General features: G+C 47.8%; 1 protein-coding gene across 1 annotated transcript; it reads right to left on the bottom strand.

Moving 5' to 3' along the window:
- Positions 1-1194: 1194 nt before the first annotated feature.
- On the bottom strand, positions 1195-19147 carry LOC306917206 (uncharacterized protein; the record flags this gene model as incomplete). The annotated part of the gene is made up of 12 exons (XM_079495338.1): positions 19116-19147; positions 16170-16236; positions 14987-15011; positions 14614-14667; positions 7754-7994; positions 6948-7012; positions 5186-6681; positions 4791-5008; positions 3525-3698; positions 2342-2515; positions 2107-2262; positions 1195-1237 (listed from the first exon to the last, which is right to left on the bottom strand). Exons 2-12 carry the CDS (start codon positions 16200-16202, stop codon positions 1195-1197), a joined length of 2679 nt encoding a protein of 892 aa, XP_079351464.1. The 5' UTR covers positions 16203-16236; positions 19116-19147.
- Between the last annotated feature and the right edge of the window lie 743 nt (positions 19148-19890).

Below are 19890 nucleotides of genomic sequence, written 5' to 3'. Positions count from 1 at the left end.
TTTTAGTCGACTAAATCACCTGTAGATTTAGTCGACTAAAACTATAGACTAACACTAAAACATTCCAGCTGACTTAAAACTAAATGAAAACTATTCAACAGACTATATATGACTAAAACACAAATATGCTGCCAAAAACAACACTGACACACACACACACACACACACACACACACACACACACACACACACACACACACACACACACACACACACACACACACACACACACAGCAGGTCTCAAAGTGACCCCCAGGGACCCCCAAGACGGTTCCAGGGGGTCCTAAGAGCATAATGATAAATAACCTAAAATAACTTTAACCTAAATACATCACTATTTCAAATTAGCAGATCTACAAAATGGCAGATCTACAAGATCTACAAGCTCACAACGCACCGTCATGTGACGCGTTGTGAGCTTGCTATTGAAAACAAATCCTCTCTGATGTCAGTGTGTCTCTGCTTGTCTTATTTATGATGACATCACAATGATGTCAGTCTGAGTCAATATGTCCAAATATGGAGTTCTATGATGTCACCACGAGTCAGTCATGTCCAAATATGGAGTTCTATGATGTCAGACTTAGCCGGTGTCAAAGGGTCCACTATTAGGCGACAGTGGTAACCATGACAACATGGACTCACCCAAACATGTTGAGTAACCATGGCGACCTGAAGTCACATGGAGACTATCTCTGCTCACACAGAGACACAGAGGAGGAGTCAGTCAGAACGCAGAACCCAGCGAACAGAGGTTCAGTGAAGGTGTTCTGGAAGGTGTACAGGTGAGTCAGAATGTCCTCTAACACTCTGTAGAAGGACAGAGTCCCAGCGGGACGGTCCAGATACACTGCTACTCTGGTGGAGCCAGAGGAACGGATAGGAAGGACAGTGGTCTTACTATTGTGGAAGACAGAGTAACCGTTGCCATCGTTACCTGCACCATAGTACAGACTCCAGGACTGTTTATACCTTCCAAGCCCACAGTCATCACCCGCTCCTTTCCTACTGATGTCTCTGTCAGTCACTCCTATCATAACCATTCCACTGAACTCCATCTCACTGTAGGAGCATTCATCTAGACTATCTGAACTCAGAACCTGATGATAGAACTCAAACCTGTCAGGATGATCAGGATATGAATGATCCTGACCATCCCATGTCACCTTCCTGTTGCCCTCAGACAGAGTGAGGTCACAGCATGCTGTGTTTGTGTCCAGAGTGAGATGCTGGAAATCTGATGAGAAAACAACACAGTACACATTATAATATATCATTCACTGAAAGGCACGCACGCACACGGTCACACGCACGCACGCACGCTCGCACACATGCACACTTGCACGCACACACACACACACACACACACACACACACACACACACACACACACACACACACGCACACGCACACGCGCACACACAATATTTTTTCAGACAGACAGACAGACAGACAGACAGACAGACAGACAGACAGACAGACTCACGTGTTGTAAGGAGTTGAGGTTTAGTCCAGTGTTCTCCTCCATGATTCACACTGTAGGAAGTAGAACAACAATGAATCAAGTCAAAACCTCTGCTGCTTAATGTTTCACATCTGCCTGTTTAGTCCCACCAAAACACATTTTGTCATCATTCTCCCACAGACTCTGTCCAAACATCACACACCAATATCTCTATGGTCATGTGATCTCTCAAATTTGGATAGGATTGAGGAGTGTCTCGTTTTGAACAAAATGCAACGCGCCACGCCAAACGCCCTTCACCTCCCCGTCTCCTCCCCCTGCCCGCCAGGCACACCCTCCTCGGCAGCAATGCCTCGCAGGGACCGACACAGCGTGCCCCCTCCCCCTCCCCCTGACCCGGGACAACGCGCCCCCTCCCTGGACTTGGCACAGCGTGCCCCCTCCCTGGAGACGGCACAGTGTGCCCCCTCCCCCCTCCCTGAAGACGGCACAGCGTTCCCCCTCCCCCTCCCTGAAGACGGCACAGCGTTCTCCCTCCCCCGACTCACCACAGCGTGCCCCCTCCCTCGACACGGCACTGTGTGCCCCCTCCCTCGGTCGACTCACTGACCAACATGGACACAGTCCTATAGTCGACTCACTTGACAGTCTCCAGAGCAGCAGACAGCTTCTTCAGAGCAGACTCTCCTAAGTGGCTGAAGTTCAAGTCCAGCTGTTTCAGCTGGGAGGAGGGGTTGGAGGTCACAGCTGAAGCCAGAGAATAACAGCCTTCCTCTGTGACTCCACAGCCTGACAACCTGCAGAGAAATACACTTTTAACAAAGTGCTGTTGATGTTCGAGTAGAGATCCACACAGAGAGAACACACATTCTTTACCCCAGGATCTGCAGTCCACACTGTGGACTCTTCAGTAACGCAGAGAGCTGGAGCAGTTGTGATTCCTGCAGGCAGATGAAACTGAGGTCCAATTCTCTCAGATGGAGAAGATTAGAGCTGAGAGCTGAGAGCAGAACTTCAAATCCTGTCTGTGTGATGGTACAGCCAGCAAGTCTGTAATTACACATGAAATATCTGGACTGAATATCAGAGTTTTGGAGTAAAGACCCCAAGAGATGGAAAGAGAAGGCAGGCCGGAATAATGTGAAGTAAATCATCTTAATCTGTGTGTGTGTGTGTGTGTGTGTGTGTGTGTGTGTGTGTGTGTGTGTGTGTGTGTGTGTGTGTGTGTGTGTGTGTGTGTTGTTTTTGGCAGCATATTTGTGTTTTAGTCATATATAGTCTGTTGAATAGTTTTCATTTAGTTTTAAGTCAGCTGGAATGTTTTAGTGTTAGTCTATAGTTTTAGTCGACTAAATTTACAGGTGATTTAGTCGACTAAAATGTATTTTAGTCGTCGTAATGACTGTTTTTACACTTGCTGAAAATAGCCGATCTACAAGCTCACAACGAGTCGCGCTGCAACGCATTGTCAGCTTGTAGATCTGCTATTTTCAGCATGCAACCAAGTGTAAAATGACTTGTACTGGATCTCTTGTCCACTAGTCCCTTCCTAACATTTTAGTCTAGTTTTCATTTGTTGATGATATTGTCAGTATATTTAGTCTTAGTCATCATAGCTTAGTTTTAATTTAGTTTCCTTTTAGTTTTCGTCAGTGGAAGAAGGTATTTGACAAACATTTTTCGTCTTAGTTTTAGTCGACGACATCAACACTGGTGTGTGTGTGTGTGTGTGTGTGTGTGTGTGTGTGTGTGTGTGTGTGTGTGTGTGTGTGTGTGTGTGCGCATGTCAACATGACTCTACATACTGTAATTACTGTACCTCATTAGTTCACATATTGTAGTTACTGTACCGTAGCGTTGATAATGATAATTCCCTAGCAGCCATGATGGATTACATATTGTAGTTACTGTGATGTGAGAGTGTGAACTAGACAACACAAACTCTCACCATATTATTATTCTAATCAATGTGGGATACCATGATGTCAACTTTATTCACACTCTTCTTAATATCAAACAATAAATCATAAAACAGAACTAATCAAAATAATAATCTGACCTCAGTATCTCCAGTTGACAGTTTGGACTCTTCAATGCAGCAGAGAGCAGGTCCATGGATGGATCCGTTATGTCATTATAACTGATGTCCAATTCTCTCAGATGTGAAGGATTAGAGCTGAGAGCTGAAGACACAATCTCATAGTCTACCTTTTCGAGGTTTGGGCCAACAAGTCTGTAAATGTAGATGATGTAAAATCAGTGATTATCAACACAGATTAGATCAAATTCATGTTCAAGGAAATTAACTATAAAGTGTAATGTAAATGTAAAATGTCTAGTTGGTCAGATATTGACCAACTAGACATTTTGTTGAAAACCTGAAAACCTTTGCGTCAAAAGGCCCAATCGAAATAACACCATTTTAGTATGTTTTTTGGGGGGGGTCATGGCACTCTGTCTTTAAGGAATATCCATTTGACCAAGTGACACTTTTATGTTTTAAATTCTGTTATTTTTGAGGGGTGCTAGCCCCTCCTATGTCCAGCTTTGAGGGTTTGTGTAAACACAAACGTTTTAGACAAATTGTGATTGGCCGGAATGAGATGATGTATGATGATAAGAGCGCCCCTCACTTCACACAGGTGTGATTTTATAATTAATACAATACTAATAATCTATTATTTGTGTTCCTGTTATCTCCACTAGAGGGGGTTACAGAGCAGGAGGGGAAATGATACATTCATCTTTTCCCGGTGAATCTGTGTGAGACGTGATGTGTCCGCTGTGCCTGTAGCCATGAGGCTTTACAATGAACATTCATCACTGTAAAAGCCCTCAAAGACCTGAGGATGCGGCGCGTTGTGGTGGGCTTGTAGATCAGCTAAGTTCACCCCGCGACACCGCCGTACGGACAAAGTACAAACCAGGTGTTACCGTAATTCCTCCAAGAATGGCGCATGGTTCTTTACCGTATACACACTATGAAACCCTCACCCCCTCTTACACCAGCAAGCAGCCCTGCTGTAGCAATCAGTATTCACTGTATAAAAATAGAAAGGGTTGACAAGCCATTTCAACTGAATAATAAGAATAATTAATACCAAAATCTATTAATACGTTTTGTTGGGGGGGGGGGGGATAAAATAGATTCTGGGACAGTTACAGTTAAAGAAGTTAGTCAGGAGCCTGGAGTGGAAAATAACCCAACCTTATCTATCCTTACTGACTGACAGCGATGAACCCGGTGTGTGTGTGTGTGTGTGTGTGTGTGTGTGTGTGTGTGTGTGTGTGTGTGTGTGTGTGTGTGTGTGTGCGTGCTACTAACCTTGCTTTTTTGAAGATCCTCACAGCTGGGATGAGTCTCCGTAACGTCCTTGCTGCTGTTGTGTTGTATGTGTGCAGGTCCAACTCTTCCAGAACCTCCTCTGACATCTGCAGCATGGAGGCCAGAGCTGAACACTGGGTCTCAGAGAGTTTCTTCCCTGAGCTGCTCTCTGACTCCAGGTACTGTTGGATCCCTTGACTTAATGACGGGTCGTTCATCTCCATCAGACATTGGAAGATGTTGATGCATCTGTCAGGAGAGAAGTCACGATCATTCATCTCCTTCAGGTTGTTGATGGCTCTCTGGATCTCCTCTGGACTGTTCTTTGTCTGACCCAGCAGGCCTCCTAACAGACTCTGGTTGGACTCCAGTGAGAGGCCATGAAGGAAGCGGACGAAGAGGTCCAGGTGGCCACTTTCACTCGTCAGGGATTTTTCCATAGCAGCTTTCAGGAAGTCAGAGAGGGAGCTGAAACTGTCTGAAATGTCACTGTTATCGTTCAGGAATGTCTTCAGGACCTCCATCTTCTTGTTGGTCTTTGTGAACATTTGCCTCTTGTTCCTCTTTGTGAAACAGTGGAACAGGTAGACTGCAGCCAGGAACTCCTGGATGCTCAGGTGAACAAAGCAGTAGACTGTTTGGTCGAAAGAAGCACCGTCTTCTTTGAAGAATGCTGTGCACATGCCTGACTTTAGCACGGCCTTGTAGGCATCAAGACCACAGGCTTCCAGGTCTTTCTGGTAGAACAGGATCTGATCTTTGATCAGTTGGTTAAATGCCAACTTGCCCAGCTTCAGAATGAACTGTCCTTCTGCCTTCATGAGCTTCTTTTTAGTCGTCTCATCTGATTTACCATACTTCTTCTCCATCTGCTTTGTCAGAGCCGTCAGGAACTCACAGTACATCTGAACCAGGGTCTCAGGTAGCTTGTCTTTCATGTCTCTGTGCTGCACAACAAAAGCAAGGATCCAACAGAAGACTGGGATTTCACACATGGTGGAGAGGATCTTTGATTTCTTGATGTGTGACATGATTGAGCTGGTCATCGAGTTGGCCTTGTTCTCATCATTGAAGATCTTCATGAACCTCTTCTTGAAGTACTCCTTCTTCTGGTCATCTGTGATGAACCCTCTTATTTCTGTCATCCTGTCAACAAACTTCTTAGGGATCTGATCGACTGCTGCAGGCCGTGAGGTGAGCCAGATGCGAGCGGAGGGAAGCAGTTCACCCTTGATAAGGTTTACAATCAGCTCCTTGACTGGCAGGGATACGTCAACATTAGTGATGGAGGATTCTTTCTTGAAATCCAGCCGAAACCTGTTTTCATCGAGCCCATCAATCATGAACATGACTTTGCAGGGACATGTGTTGTAGTCGTTTGACTCCTGCACTATGCTGAAGATGTCATTCAGAGCTTCTTCCTTAATGCATCTGGTTTCCTTGACACATTCGTGAAGTAGCTTCGCCAGAGAAAAGCGTTTTCCCTCGAGAAGATTTAACTGGCGGAACGTCAATAGGAACACGAGATGGGGGTCTCGGGGGAAACGGTCCATGGTCCAGTCGTGAATAAATTTGTGTAAGAGGAAGGATTTTCCAATTCCTGCGACACCAACAGTGAGCACTGCTCTTTCATTTATTCCAGAATTATACAATTCCCAGAGTTGGATTGGTTGGTCCAGTCCTGCCCTGTTCATCTCCATCTGTCTGACCTCATGATACCTGTGCATGCCTGTGAAGCTGGTGTTTATGTTGTAGATCAGGACAAAGACGTCGTCAAACTTCATCTTGGACTCATTGTCCAATTGTACACATAGATATGTGTTTTTCATCTTGTTCTGAAACATGCGTTCGTAGCCAGTAATGGAACCGCCGGATATTTTCACCAACACATCTGTAATGAACAAAGCAATTCTTAAACAGCTTCAGGAGAAAGAGATCTGCCAGATCAAGCCCTACAACACAATATAACATTTACCATTTAAATCTTTCTTTTCACTAACATGTTTGTTAACAATGTTGTTAAACTCTAAGTCTGGCAGAATTAACTATGGACCTTCTGATACCCAGAATGCCTCTCTATCCATTCAGATATGTCTGCCCCTGTTTCCATGTTTCTTAGACCTTTCTGCTGTGATAAGACACTTATTGTTAGCTCACCTTCAGCAGAGGCAGATGCAGCTTCTGCTTCGGGTTGTGATGGAGGAGAAGACTGAGTGGACCTGCTGTGGAATGAAAAACATGTTATACTGACTATGAATTCATCTACCAATCCTATAGAAATACTACATGTTATACTGACTATGAATTCATCTACCAATCCTATAGAAATAGTACATGTTATACTGACTATGAATTAATCTACCAATCCTATAGAAATACTACATGTTATACTGACTATATAAATAGTACAACATGTTATACTGACTATAGAAATACTACAACATGATATACTGACTATGTATTCATCTATCAATGTCATCAGCTTTTGTCAAAGTTTGCTACATGTAACATTAGCATCAGAGTGCATGCTACATGTAACATTAGCATCAGAGCGCATGCTACATGTAACATTAGCATCAGAGCACATGCTACATCTAACATTAGCATCAGAGCGCATGCTACATGTAACATTAGCATCAGAGCACATGCTACATCTAACATTAGCATCAGAGCGCATGCTACATGTAACATTAGCATCCCAATGAAAAATTACAACCCTGTCATGATTATGAACATCCTGGCTAAAAGTAACACTGCTATTTTAAAAGGATCTCTGGCTAATAAGACGCCTTAAAACATTATACTTGCCCTCTATAACTAACCAGGGATCCTTTTAAGAATTAAGATCAACATGGAGCATAGTGAGTGTACATTATCTTGTACTGATGTCATTATCTTAATGCATTATCTTGTATTATCTTACAGAACGTAATAGAAAATGTATTTAAATCACAATTACTTACAGATCTTCTAGAAGACACGTCTCCTGTGTCTCAAGACATTGGTAGAAAATGTATTTAGACGTTCTGTTGTTCAGGTGGTCATAGAGTTCCCTCATCTTCTCCTCATTGGTGGACTTGGACCTCACATTATTGTAGCCCTCTTTGGTGATGGCCTTCTTCTCAAGGAGCAGATCCAGGATGGGGTCGACCATTGTCACTCTCTGAATGAGCTTTGTCCGGTGTTGGTCAACAAAGTGACCCGCTGAAGATAAGTGGAATGAACATTTGTTGGTTGTTGTTGGTGAAACTGTTAGTATTTCCCTCCACACCAAATCTCTTCTTCCCTCTAAGACCCTCTTTACACGAGAACGGTATTCATAAGAACGGCAGAAAAACGTATCGCTTGCTGGGGTCCCTTTAGACGAGAATGGCGATTTCAAAACACAACAAAGTGAAACCACCTTCCAGAGTGGAAGTCTTTGAAAACGCTGTTTCCTCCCGTCTCCGTGTAAACGGACAAAACAATGAATCCGCAAAACTTGTGACATCATCATGGCTCACGTGGGTTCTCAACGCATGTTTTTATTACATCGATGCAGACCCGTAGGCCATATTTGGAGTTCCTAGAATGAGCAAGTACTCCCTCGCCCACTCATCCTACAATGTAGCGACTAGTGACTGTGAATGTTAACCATGAGGAAAACAAACAGCCTTGACAGGAAGTCGGACGGAACGGTGTTTCTTGTACATGGGTGACTGGTCTATCTGGCAGTCCGTCAGCGCCACCTAGCGACCTGGCATGCACCCCACAGTCCGTCAGCACCACCTAGCGACCTGGCATGGACCCCACAGTCCGTCAGCACCACCTAGCGTTCTGGCATGCACCCCACAGTCCGTCAGCACCACCTAGCGTTCTGGCATGCACCCCACAGTCCGTAAGCGCCACCTAGCGTTCTGGCATGCACCCCACAGTCCGTCACCACCACCTAGCGTTCTGGCATGCACCCCACAGTTCGTCAGCGCCACCTAGCGTTCTGGCATGCACCCCACAGTCCGTCAGCGCCACCTAGCGTTCTGGCATGCACCCCACAGTCCGTCAGCACCACCTAGCGTTCTGGCATGCACCCCACAGTCCGTCACGGCCACCTAGCGACCTGGCATGCACCCCACAGTCCGTCAGCACCACCTAGCGTTCTGGCATGCACCCCACAGTCCATCACGGCCACCTAAGGACCTGGCATGAACCCCACAGTCCGTCACGGCCACCTAGCGACCTGGCATGCACCCCACAGTCCGTCAGCGCCACCTAGCGTTCTGGCATGCACCCCACAGTCCGTCAGCACCACCTAGCGTTCTGGCATGCACCCCACAGTCCGTCAGCGCCACCTAGCGTTCTGGCATGCACCCCACAGTCCGTCACCACCACCTAGCGTTCTGGCATGCACCCCACAGTTCGTCAGCGCCACCTAGCGTTCTGGCATGCACCCCACAGTCCGTCAGCGCCACCTAGCGACCTGGCATGCACCCCACAGTCCGTCAGCGCCACCTAGCGTTCTGGCATGCACCCCACAGTCCGTCAGCACCACCTAGCGTTCTGGCATGCACCCCACAGTCCGTCACGGCCACCTAGCGACCTGGCATGCACCCCACAGTCCGTCACGGCCACCTAGCGACCTGGCATGCACCCCACAGTCCGTCAGCACAACCTAGCGTTCTGGCATGCACCCCACAGTCCATCACGGCCACCTAGCGACCTGGCATGAACCCCACAGTCCGTCACGGCCAACTAGCGACCTGGCATGCACCCCACAGTCCGTCAGCGCCACCTAGCGTTCTGGCATGCACCCCACAGTCCGTCACGGCCACCTAGCGACCTGGCATGCACCCCACAGTCCGTCAGCGCCACCTAGCGTTCTGGCATGCACCCCACAGTCCGTCAGCACCACCTAGCGTTCTGGCATGCACCCCACAGTCCGTCAGCTCCACCTAGCGTTCTGGCATGCACCCCACAGTCCGTCAGCGCCACCTAGCGTTCTGGCATGCACCCCACAGTCCGTCAGCTCCACCTAGCGTTCTGGCATGCACCCCACAGTCCGTCAGCGCCACCTAGCGACCTGGCATGCACCCCACAGTCCGTCAGCGCCACCTAGCGTTCTGGCATGCACCACAGTCCGTTAGCGCCACCTAGCGACCTGGCATGAATCCCACAGTCCGTCAGCGCCACCTAGCGTTCTGGCATGCACCCCACAGTCCGTCAGCGCCACCTAGCGACCTGGCATGCACCCCACAGTCCGTCAGCACCACCTAGCGTTCTGGCATGCACCCCACAGTCCGTCAGCGCCACCTAGCGACCTGGCATGCACCCCACAGTCCGTCAGCGCCACCTAGCGTTATGGCATGCACCCCACAGTCCGTCAGCGCCACCTAGCGACCTGGCATGCACCCCACAGTCCGTCAGCGCCACCTAGCGTTCTGGCATGCACCCCACAGTCCGTCAGCACCACCTAGCTTTCTGGCATGCACCCCACAGTCCGTCAGCGCCACCTAGCGACCTGGCATGCACCCCACAGTCCGTCAGCGCCACCTAGCGTTCTGGCATGCAACCCACAGTCCGTCAGCACCACCTAGCGTTCTGGCATGCATCCCACAGTCCGTCACGGCCACCTAGCGACCTGGCATGCACCCCACAGTCCGTCACGGCCACCTAGCGACCTGGCATGCACCCCACAGTCCGTCAGCGCCACCTAGCGTTCTGGCATGCACCCCACAGTCCGTCACGGCCACCTAGCGACCTGGCATGCACCCCACAGTCCGTCAGCGCCACCTAGCGTTCTGGCATGCACCCCACAGTCCGTCAGCGCCACCTAGCGTTCTGGCATGCACCCCACAGTCCGTCAGCACCACCTAGCGTTCTGGCATGCACCCCACAGTCCGTCAGCTCCACCTAGCGTTCTGGCATGCACCCCACAGTCCGTCAGCGCCACCTAGCGTTCTGGCATGCACCCCACAGTCCGTCAGCTCCACCTAGCGTTCTGGCATGCACCCCACTGTCCGTCAGTGCCACCTAGCGACCTGACATGCACCCCACAGTCCGTCAGCGCCACCTAGCGTTCTGGCATGCACCCCACAGTCCGTCAGCGCCACCTAGCGACCTGGCATGAATCCCACAGTCCGTCAGCGCCACCTAGCGTTCTGGCATTCACCCCACAGTCCGTCAGCGCCACCTAGCGACCTGGCATGCACCCCACAGTCCGTCAGCACCACCTAGCGTTCTGGCATGCACCCCACAGTCCGTCAGCGCCACCTAGCGACCTGGCATGCACCCCACAGTCCGTCAGCGTCACCTAGCGTTCTGGCATGCACCCCACAGTCCGTCAGCGCCACCTAGCGTTCTGGCATGCACCCCACAGTCCGTCAGCGCCACCTAGCGACCTGGCATGCACCCCACAGTCCGTCAGCGCCACCTAGCGTTCTGGCATGCACCCCACAGTCCGTCAGCACCACCTAGCGTTCTGGCATGCACCCCACAGTCCGTCAGCGCCACCTAGCGACCTGGCATGCACCCCACAGTCCGTCAGTGCCACCTAGCGTTCTGGCATGCACCCCACAGTCCGTCAGCACCACCTAGCGTTCTGGCATGCATCCCACAGTCCGTCACGGCCACCTAGCGACCTGGCATGCACCCCACAGTCCGTCACGGCCACCTAGCGACCTGGCATGCACCCCACAGTCCGTCACGGCCACCTAGCGTTCTGGCATGCACCCCACAGTCCGTCAGCGCCACCTAGCGTTCTGGCATGCACCCCACAGTCCGTCACCCCCACCTAGTGACCTGGCATGCACCCCACAGTCCGTCAGCGCCACCTAGCGACCTGGCATGCATCCCACAGTCCGTCACCGCCACCTAGCGTTCTGGCATGCACCCCACAGTCCATCAGCGCCACCTAGCGTTCTGGCATGCATCCCACAGTCCGTCTGTGCATCTGGCAGGCATCCCACAGTCCGGCAGCGCCACCTAGCGACCTGGCATGCACCCCACAGTCCGTCAGCGCCACCTAGCGACCTGGCATGCACCCCACAGTCCGTCACGGCCACCTAGCGACCTGGCATGCATTTCGAGAGGAGAGAACCACACCCAGATCCTGGCCCTGAGGAGACTGATCGAGGAGGTGAAGAAGAACAACCTGACGGCCGTATTGTGCTTTATTAATTTCAAAAAGGCTTTTGACTCAATACACAGAGGCACCATGATGAAGATCCTGAAGGCCTCCCAACTTGCTCCGGGCAATAGAGACCATGTATGCAGGAACAAGGGCCAAGGTGGTGACCCCAGATGGCGACAGTGAGGAGTTTGACATCCTGGCTGGGGTAATGCAAGGAGACACCCTAGCCCCCTTCCTCTCTGTTATCGTCCTGGAATACGCGCTCAGGAAGGCCATCAATGGATGAGAGCAGCATCTGGACTACGCGCTCAGGAAGGCCATCAATGGATGAGAGCAGGATCTGAACTACGCGCTCATGAAGGCCATCAATGGATGAGAGCAGGATCTGGACTACGCACTCACGAAGGCCATCAATGGATGAGAGCAGGATCTGAACTACGCGCTCAGGAAGGCCATCAATGGATGAGAGCAGGATCTGGACTACGCGCTCAGGAAGGCCATCAATGGATGAGAGCAGGATCTGGACTACGCACTCAGGAAGGCCATCAATGGATGAGAGCAGGATCCTGGCCTTACTCTTACACCAAGGAGGTCAAGAAGACACCCTGCAGTAGTCCTGACAGACCTAGACTACGCGGATGACATCAGCCTGCTCTCTGACCACATGGAGAAAGCACAGGAGCTCTTGAGCAGAGTGGAGTCTGAGTGTGCCAAGGTTGGCCTTCGGCTGAATGCCAAGAAAACTGAGGTGATCACCTATAACATCCAAACGGAACATCCACCTCTCACAACAATAGGAGGCACTGCTCTGAAGGAAGTCAATGACTTCAAGTACCTGGGCTCCCATTTACTCCCTTTCACTCTGAATGGGAGTGAATGGGATGAATGGGAGTGACAGTCCCATAGTAACAGTACCTCCCATTCACTCCCACTCACTCCCATGCAGTCCAGTTCACTCCCATTCACTCCCATTCAGTCCAGTTCACTCCCATTCACTCCCATAGTAACAGTACCTCCAATTCACTCCCATTCAGTCCCATAGTAACAGTACCCCCCATTCAGTCCCATTCACTCCCATAGTATCAGTCCCATAGTAACAGTACCTCCCATTCACTCCCATTCAGTCCCATTCACTCCCATAGTATCAGTCCCATAGTAACAGTACCTCCCATTCACTCCCATTCAGTCCCATTCACTCCCATAGTATCAGTCCCATAGTAACAGTACCTCCCATTCACTCCCATTCACTCCCATAGTATCAGTCCCATAGTAACAGTACCTCCCATTCACTCCCATTCACTCCCATAGTAACAGTACCTCCCATTCACTCCCATTCACTCCCATGCATTCCCATTCACTCCCATTCAGTCCCATTCACTCCCATAGTATCAGTCCCATAGTAACAGTACCTCCCATTCACTCTCATTCACTCCCATGCATTCCCATTCACTCCCATTCAGTCCCATTCACTCCCATAGTATCAGTCCCATAGTACAGTACCTCCCATTCAGTCCCATTCACTCCCATAGTATCAGTCCCATAGTAACAGTACCTCCCATTCACTCCCATAGTATCAGTCCCATAGTACAGTACCTCCCATTCAGTCCCATTCACTCCCATAGTATCAGTCCCATAGTAACAGTACCTCCCATTCACTCCCATAGTATCAGTCCCATAGTACAGTACCTCTCATTAACTCCCATTCACTCCCATAGTATCAGTCCCATAGTAACAGTACCTCCCATTCACTCCCATAGTATCAGTCCCATAGTAACAGTACCTCCCATTCACTCCCATTCACTCCCATAGTAACAGTACCTCCCATTCACTCCCATTCAGTCCCATTCAATCCTATAGTATCAGTCCCATAGTACAGTACCTCCCATTCACTCCCATTCACTCCCATAGTATCAGTCCCATAGTAACAGTACCTCCCATTCACTCCCATTCACTCCCATTCAGTCCCATTCACTCCCATTTTGAAAGGTGTGTTAAAATGGCCTAAGTCACATTTTATTATGACTTAGGCAAAATAAAATGGCCTAAGTCTCACTCTTGACATAGGCCATTTTTTTAATAGGGTGTAACAGGGAGGCCTTTTACGTTAGGGCTTAGGCGATTTTACCAGAGGTGGCCAGCATCACCAGGAGTTGATTTAGGCCAAAAACTCATTTTCGGCAAAAAATGACTTAGGCCATTAGTTTAATAAGGTGACGATATGTGGATGTACTCAAGAACGACGCAGGAGTGCAAAGCACCAACGAGCTGGCTGGATGTATGGAGAACCAGGATGACTGGAGGCGACAATGGAGGGCTCGTCTGAGGACGACCTAGAGAGATTAAATGGTCGCTTTCGTGTAAAGGGTCGATACAAAATGAGAACGCAACGGCACTATACCGTTTTCTCTGGCGACCGTTCTCGTGTAAAGGTGGTCTAAAACCTAATTTATGGTTGGAGGGACAAGTGTCCAACAACACATCACACCATCAAAGTTTTGTCAGCTGTTTCTCAGCTGTGTATGTTTTTACCAATGCACCACAATTTCCCAAACAGCTAAATTAACTACTTCTATTCAATCAATTATGAACCCAGATATGTCTGCCCCTGTTTCTGTATTCACACACACACACACACACACACACACACACACACACACACACACACACACACACACACACACACACACACACACACACACACACACACACACAGCTCACCTTCAGCGGCTCCTACCCTTGTAGATGTTGAACTTGACATTGGTGGGTCAGCGCCTGTAGCTCCATGCCAGAAAAGACAAAAGACTTGTATAAGAAACACTGTGTGTGCGCGTGCGTGCGTGCGTGCGTGCGTGCGTGCGTGCGTGCGTGTGATAACTGCTTTTTTAAGAACAATAGTTGTGTCAGACCGGCTTGTGCTCGTGTGTGCGTGCATGCATGTTGGGACAGGATTATATCTATTGATAGTGTCATCTACAGACGAGTTGAATCAGTTTGTAAGACATTCATAGAGTCAATAATCAGTTTATAAGACATCTATTCATAGAGTCAATAATCAGTTTATTTTTACTTTATTAAGACATTATCAGCTCACCTTCAGCTCTGCCTGGAGCTTTATGCTGGAGATGAACATAGAAGAGAACAGATTAGATGAACATAGAAGAGAACAGATTAGATGAGACACAAACAACTGAGGAGGCTTTTCTATTTATCCTATGTCCAGCTCTGAGGGTTTGTGTAAACACAAACATTGTGTTAACACAAATGTGGAGGAGAGAACAAACTCTCAAACTCTGCCCCAACTCTACCCTCTGTGATTTTCCGTGATTCTTTCTTTTTTCTCTCTTTTTTCTCTTTTTTTAAGAATGTTATTATAATAAAAATAGCAGAGTAAAAGCAGCCATGTCTTTCCGGCACCCCAGAGCTTCTATTTTGAAGGAATGTGGTAACTTGCCATATGCTTAAATGTTTTATACAGTCTGTAGACTAACAGTGATGTCAATGTACAGATGCTACTGCCTACAGTCTGTAGACTAACAGTGATGTTAATGTACAGATGATACTGCCTACAGTCTTTAGACTAACAGTGATGTCAATGTACAGATGCTACTGCCTACAGTCTGTAGACTAACAGTGATGTTAATGTACAGATGCTACTGCCTACAGTCTGTAGACTAACAGTGATGTTAATGTACAGATGCTACTGCCTACAGTCTGTAGACTAAAGGTGGCCTTACACTAGCCGATTTTTTTCAATCTGAAATCTGATAGCCCCACACACTACAGGATAATCGGAGCGGGGCAGAGCAAATATCAAACATTCTTGATGTTGATCGGGCCGATCCCGATCGCGCTTTGAGCGGTCGGGCACCCCCCGAGCGTCAAAAATGCCCGATTATCGGCTAGTGTAAGGCCACCTTAACAGTGATGTTAATGTACAGATGCTACTGCCTACAGTATTTATACTAACAGTGATGTTAATGTACAGATGCTACTGCCTACAGTCTTTAGACTAACAGTGATGTTAATGTACAGATGCTACTGCCTACAGTCTTTATACTAACAGTGATGTTAATGTACAGATGCTACTGCCTACAGTCTTTAGACTAACAGTGATGTTAATGTACAGATGCTACTGCCTACAGTCTTTAGACTAACAGTGATGTTAATGTACAGATGCTACTGCCTACAGACTGTATACTAACAGTGAATGTTTGCAATACATTTAAACAACTCAGCTCTGGTCTTCAGTTAGTCTGCTTTGTAAATAAACGTACCTTTCGTCTGCGTCTGCCTGGGAAGTTCCCCATGTTGATGTCTTCCTTGTTGCTTCTTCTAACAGTTCTGGTGAAAAATGACAACAACAGTGACGTTTATGACTATTGTGTTCACTAATGTGCCTGTCGGCCACCGGCCTACTTGGGAACGATGCAAGTTGGGAACCTAGTATGCAATACCCGTCGTCATAGCACCCGCTTTAACTATGTCTGTGTCCCTGTTGTGCCCATATATGGAGATCTGTGTCTGTCTGTCTGACTGTGTCTGAAGAGTGCAAACTGACTGTGAAAAGTGGACTAGTTAAGTAATAAATTGGCAGGTGTGGGGGTTGCCATGGCAATCAATTGGCTGAGGCAGAGGGCTGGGAAAGTCTACAGGTGAGTGGACTTAAACCAAATTCCAATACCCAAAATCTCGCTCACTCGCACTCGGTCACTCCAGCATGGCGGTGTTACGGTGAAATTGGTGACCTGCTGAAATGTATGACCATCTTGTGGACTTCACACAACTTACATGGAGGTCTTTAAGTATGTGGCCTAAATACAGCTAGGTGGAACTCTGCTAATGAACAAACTAAATACAGCTAGGTGGAACTCTAGCTAATGAACAAACTAAATACAGCTAGGTGGAACTCTGCTAATGAACAAACTAAATACAGCTAGGTGGAACTCTGCTAATGAACAAACTAAATACAGCTAGGTGGAACTCTAGCTAATGAACAAACTAAATACAGCTAGGTGGAACTCTGCTAATGAACAAACTAAATACAGCTAGGTGGAACTCTGCTAATGAACAAACTAAATACAGCTAGGTGGAACTCTGCTAATGAACAAACTAAATACAGCTAGGTGGAACTCTAGCTAATGAACAAACTAAATACAGCTAGGTGGAACTCTGCTAATGAACAAACTAAATACAGCTAGGTGGAACTCTGCTAATGAACAAACTAAATACAGCTAGGTGGAACTCTGCTAATGAACAAACTAAATACAGCTAGGTGGAACTCTGCTAATGAACAAACTAAATACAGCTAGGTGGAACTCTAGCTAATGAACAAACTAAATACAGCTAGGTGGAACTCTGCTAATGAACAAACTAAATACAGCTAGGTGGAACTCTGCTAATGAACAAACTAAATACAGCTAGGTGGAACTCTGCTAATGAACAAACTAAATACAGCTAGGTGGAACTCTAGCTAATGAACAAACTAAATACAGCTAGGTGGAACTCTGCTAATGAACAAACTAAATACAGCTAGGTGGAACTCTGCTAATGAACAAACTAAATACAGCTAGGTGGAACTCTAGCTAATGAACAAACTAAATACAGCTAGGTGGAACTCTGCTAATGAACAAACTAAATACAGCTAGGTGGAACTCTGCTAATGAACAAACTAAATACAGCTAGGTGGAACTCTGCTAATGAACAAACTAAATACAGCTAGGTGGAACTCTAGCTAATGAACAAACTAAATACAGCTAGGTGGAACTCTGCTAATGAACAAACTAAATACAGCTAGGTGGAACTCTGCTAATGAACAAACTAAATACAGCTAGGTGGAACTCTGCTAATGAACAAACCACAATGATTTACATTCGGAGTGCACACTGACGTTATGTGATGTCATCGATGACACGATTGTCACATATTTCAGCAGGTCACCAATTTCACCGTAACACTGCCTTACTGGCGTGAGCGAGTGTGAGCGAGCGAGTGTGAGCGAGCGGCCGAGATTTTGGGTGTTGGAATTCAGCTCTAGTGTTTGGCAGATTATTCTGTGTACTCACAGATTAATCCTCCTCTCCTCTCCTCTCCTCTCCCCCCCTCCCCTCCCCCTCCCCCCACACACACACACCGGGTACCCATTACAATAATTCAATTTCGGTTCTCTCTATCGGTTCCCACAGACACACAGTCACACGCTATTCATTTATTTTCTTCCCTTTTAATAGACGCGCAGGGAACAGAGCTACAAGCCCACACCATGTTGCATCAGCGACGCGTTCTCACCTATCGGTCGGAAATGCGCTGTGTGTGTGTGTGTGTGTGTGTGTGTGTGTGTGTGTGTGTGTGTGTGTGTGTGTGTGTGAGAGAGTCTGTGTGTGTGTGTGGTCGGCATGGCCCGTAACATTAAGGCCCTAAGGGCTGGTTTGTTCATACAAGTTAAAATGATTGAACAGGAACTGTTCATACAAGTGCTAAATGTCAATAGCATGTTTGTGTTACAGTGCTTAAAGGGAAACTTCACCCTTTTTGCAAAAGAATATATGTTAATGACAAGATTTAGAACTCTTCCTTCCTGGACTACATGTTGTGTCAGTATGAAAACCCTCCCCCTATCCACAAGGAGGAGCAGTGCACCAAAGCATTATGGGAATTGAAGTCCAGGAAGGAAGTGAGCCCAGTCACCAGTGTCGATGACATCAGAGACACTGGGCTCACTGTTAAAATCTAAAATATCTAAAACCACATATTACACACATAAAGACCCCCAGGAAAGTGCTCTAAATCAAAAAGGGTGAAGTGTCCCTTTAACCCATTCATGACGGGAACCCCTTCTGGTGTTTTAACCATTATTTTAAACTTTATCTATTGAAAAATAGCAGATCTACGAGCTTCTAGATCTGCTATTTTTTAAAAATCGTATAATGTGGCACAAATCTTTTAATATATTCCTCTGTGGGGGTGGTGTGTGTGTGTGCGCATGCGTGCGTGCGTGCGTGCGTGTGTGCGCGTGCGTGTGTGCGTGTGTGGCAATGCTTAAATGCTAAATGGTTAGTCATAGAATGGGAAGGAGGAAAGCAGAAGTTGGAAAGCATGTCCTGTACAATGGGCTGTTTACCACACATGCAAGCACGATAGCGTATGGTGCATGTGGGACAGTGTGTGTGTGTGTGTGTTCCCAAAACGTGGAATGGATCTATACCAGCATGAGGATTTCTCACCTCTTAAAAATGTTAAACAATGACGACAAGGATGTTAGGGAGCTGGCTCGATCCTCCCTGTTCCTGGACCTAAGGAGGCGTAAGGTCCCACTGGCCAGGGAGTTAGAGCCACACTTCCTTGGCTTCCGGAGGAAACCCAACGGGAAACTGGACACCCGTTCCACTGGCTTTGGGGTTTGGTCGGACTGGCCAGACCTAAATGACCTCTGTGTCCGTACTGGAGTGTCCCTGGAGTGGGTGCGGTCTGACTCAGAGACTGTGAGTGTCTCCGAGGATATCATAACTGACCCCCTCACCCAGGTCAGGGCAACGGTCACCTATGCTGGACACAGTCACCTGCTAACATCTACAGGTGCCAGACGAGTCCTCATGGATGTACACCAGCACCAACAACAACAACACTGGACTGGACTAAAACTCCAAGGGAAGCTTGCATGTCTTCCCCATGCTGATCACTCCGTTTCACACGCATTCATCAAGAACACTGCACTCAATGAGGACATTATCACATTCACAGTTAAGGCCAGACTACAAGTCCTTCCCACCAGACTCAATCTATCCATCTGGTTCCCCACCACTCAGGTCCCTCATTGCTTGCACCACACCACAGAACAGATCACTGAAACACTGTCACACATCTTGAATGGATGTTATGCATACAAAGGAATGTACATAGCACGCCATGATAGAATAGTGGAACTCATAGCAAAGGATATATCAAAATACCATGCATCTTCAGTGAGAATGTACAAACATTCCAAGGTCATTCCATCCA

This window comes from Electrona antarctica (assembly GCF_951216825.1).
Source record: "Electrona antarctica genome assembly, chromosome: 24".
Taxonomy (NCBI): Eukaryota; Metazoa; Chordata; class Actinopteri; order Myctophiformes; family Myctophidae; genus Electrona; species Electrona antarctica.
The sequence above is the reverse complement of the archived record's forward strand: the minus strand, read 5'-3'. Positions and strand labels throughout refer to the sequence as shown.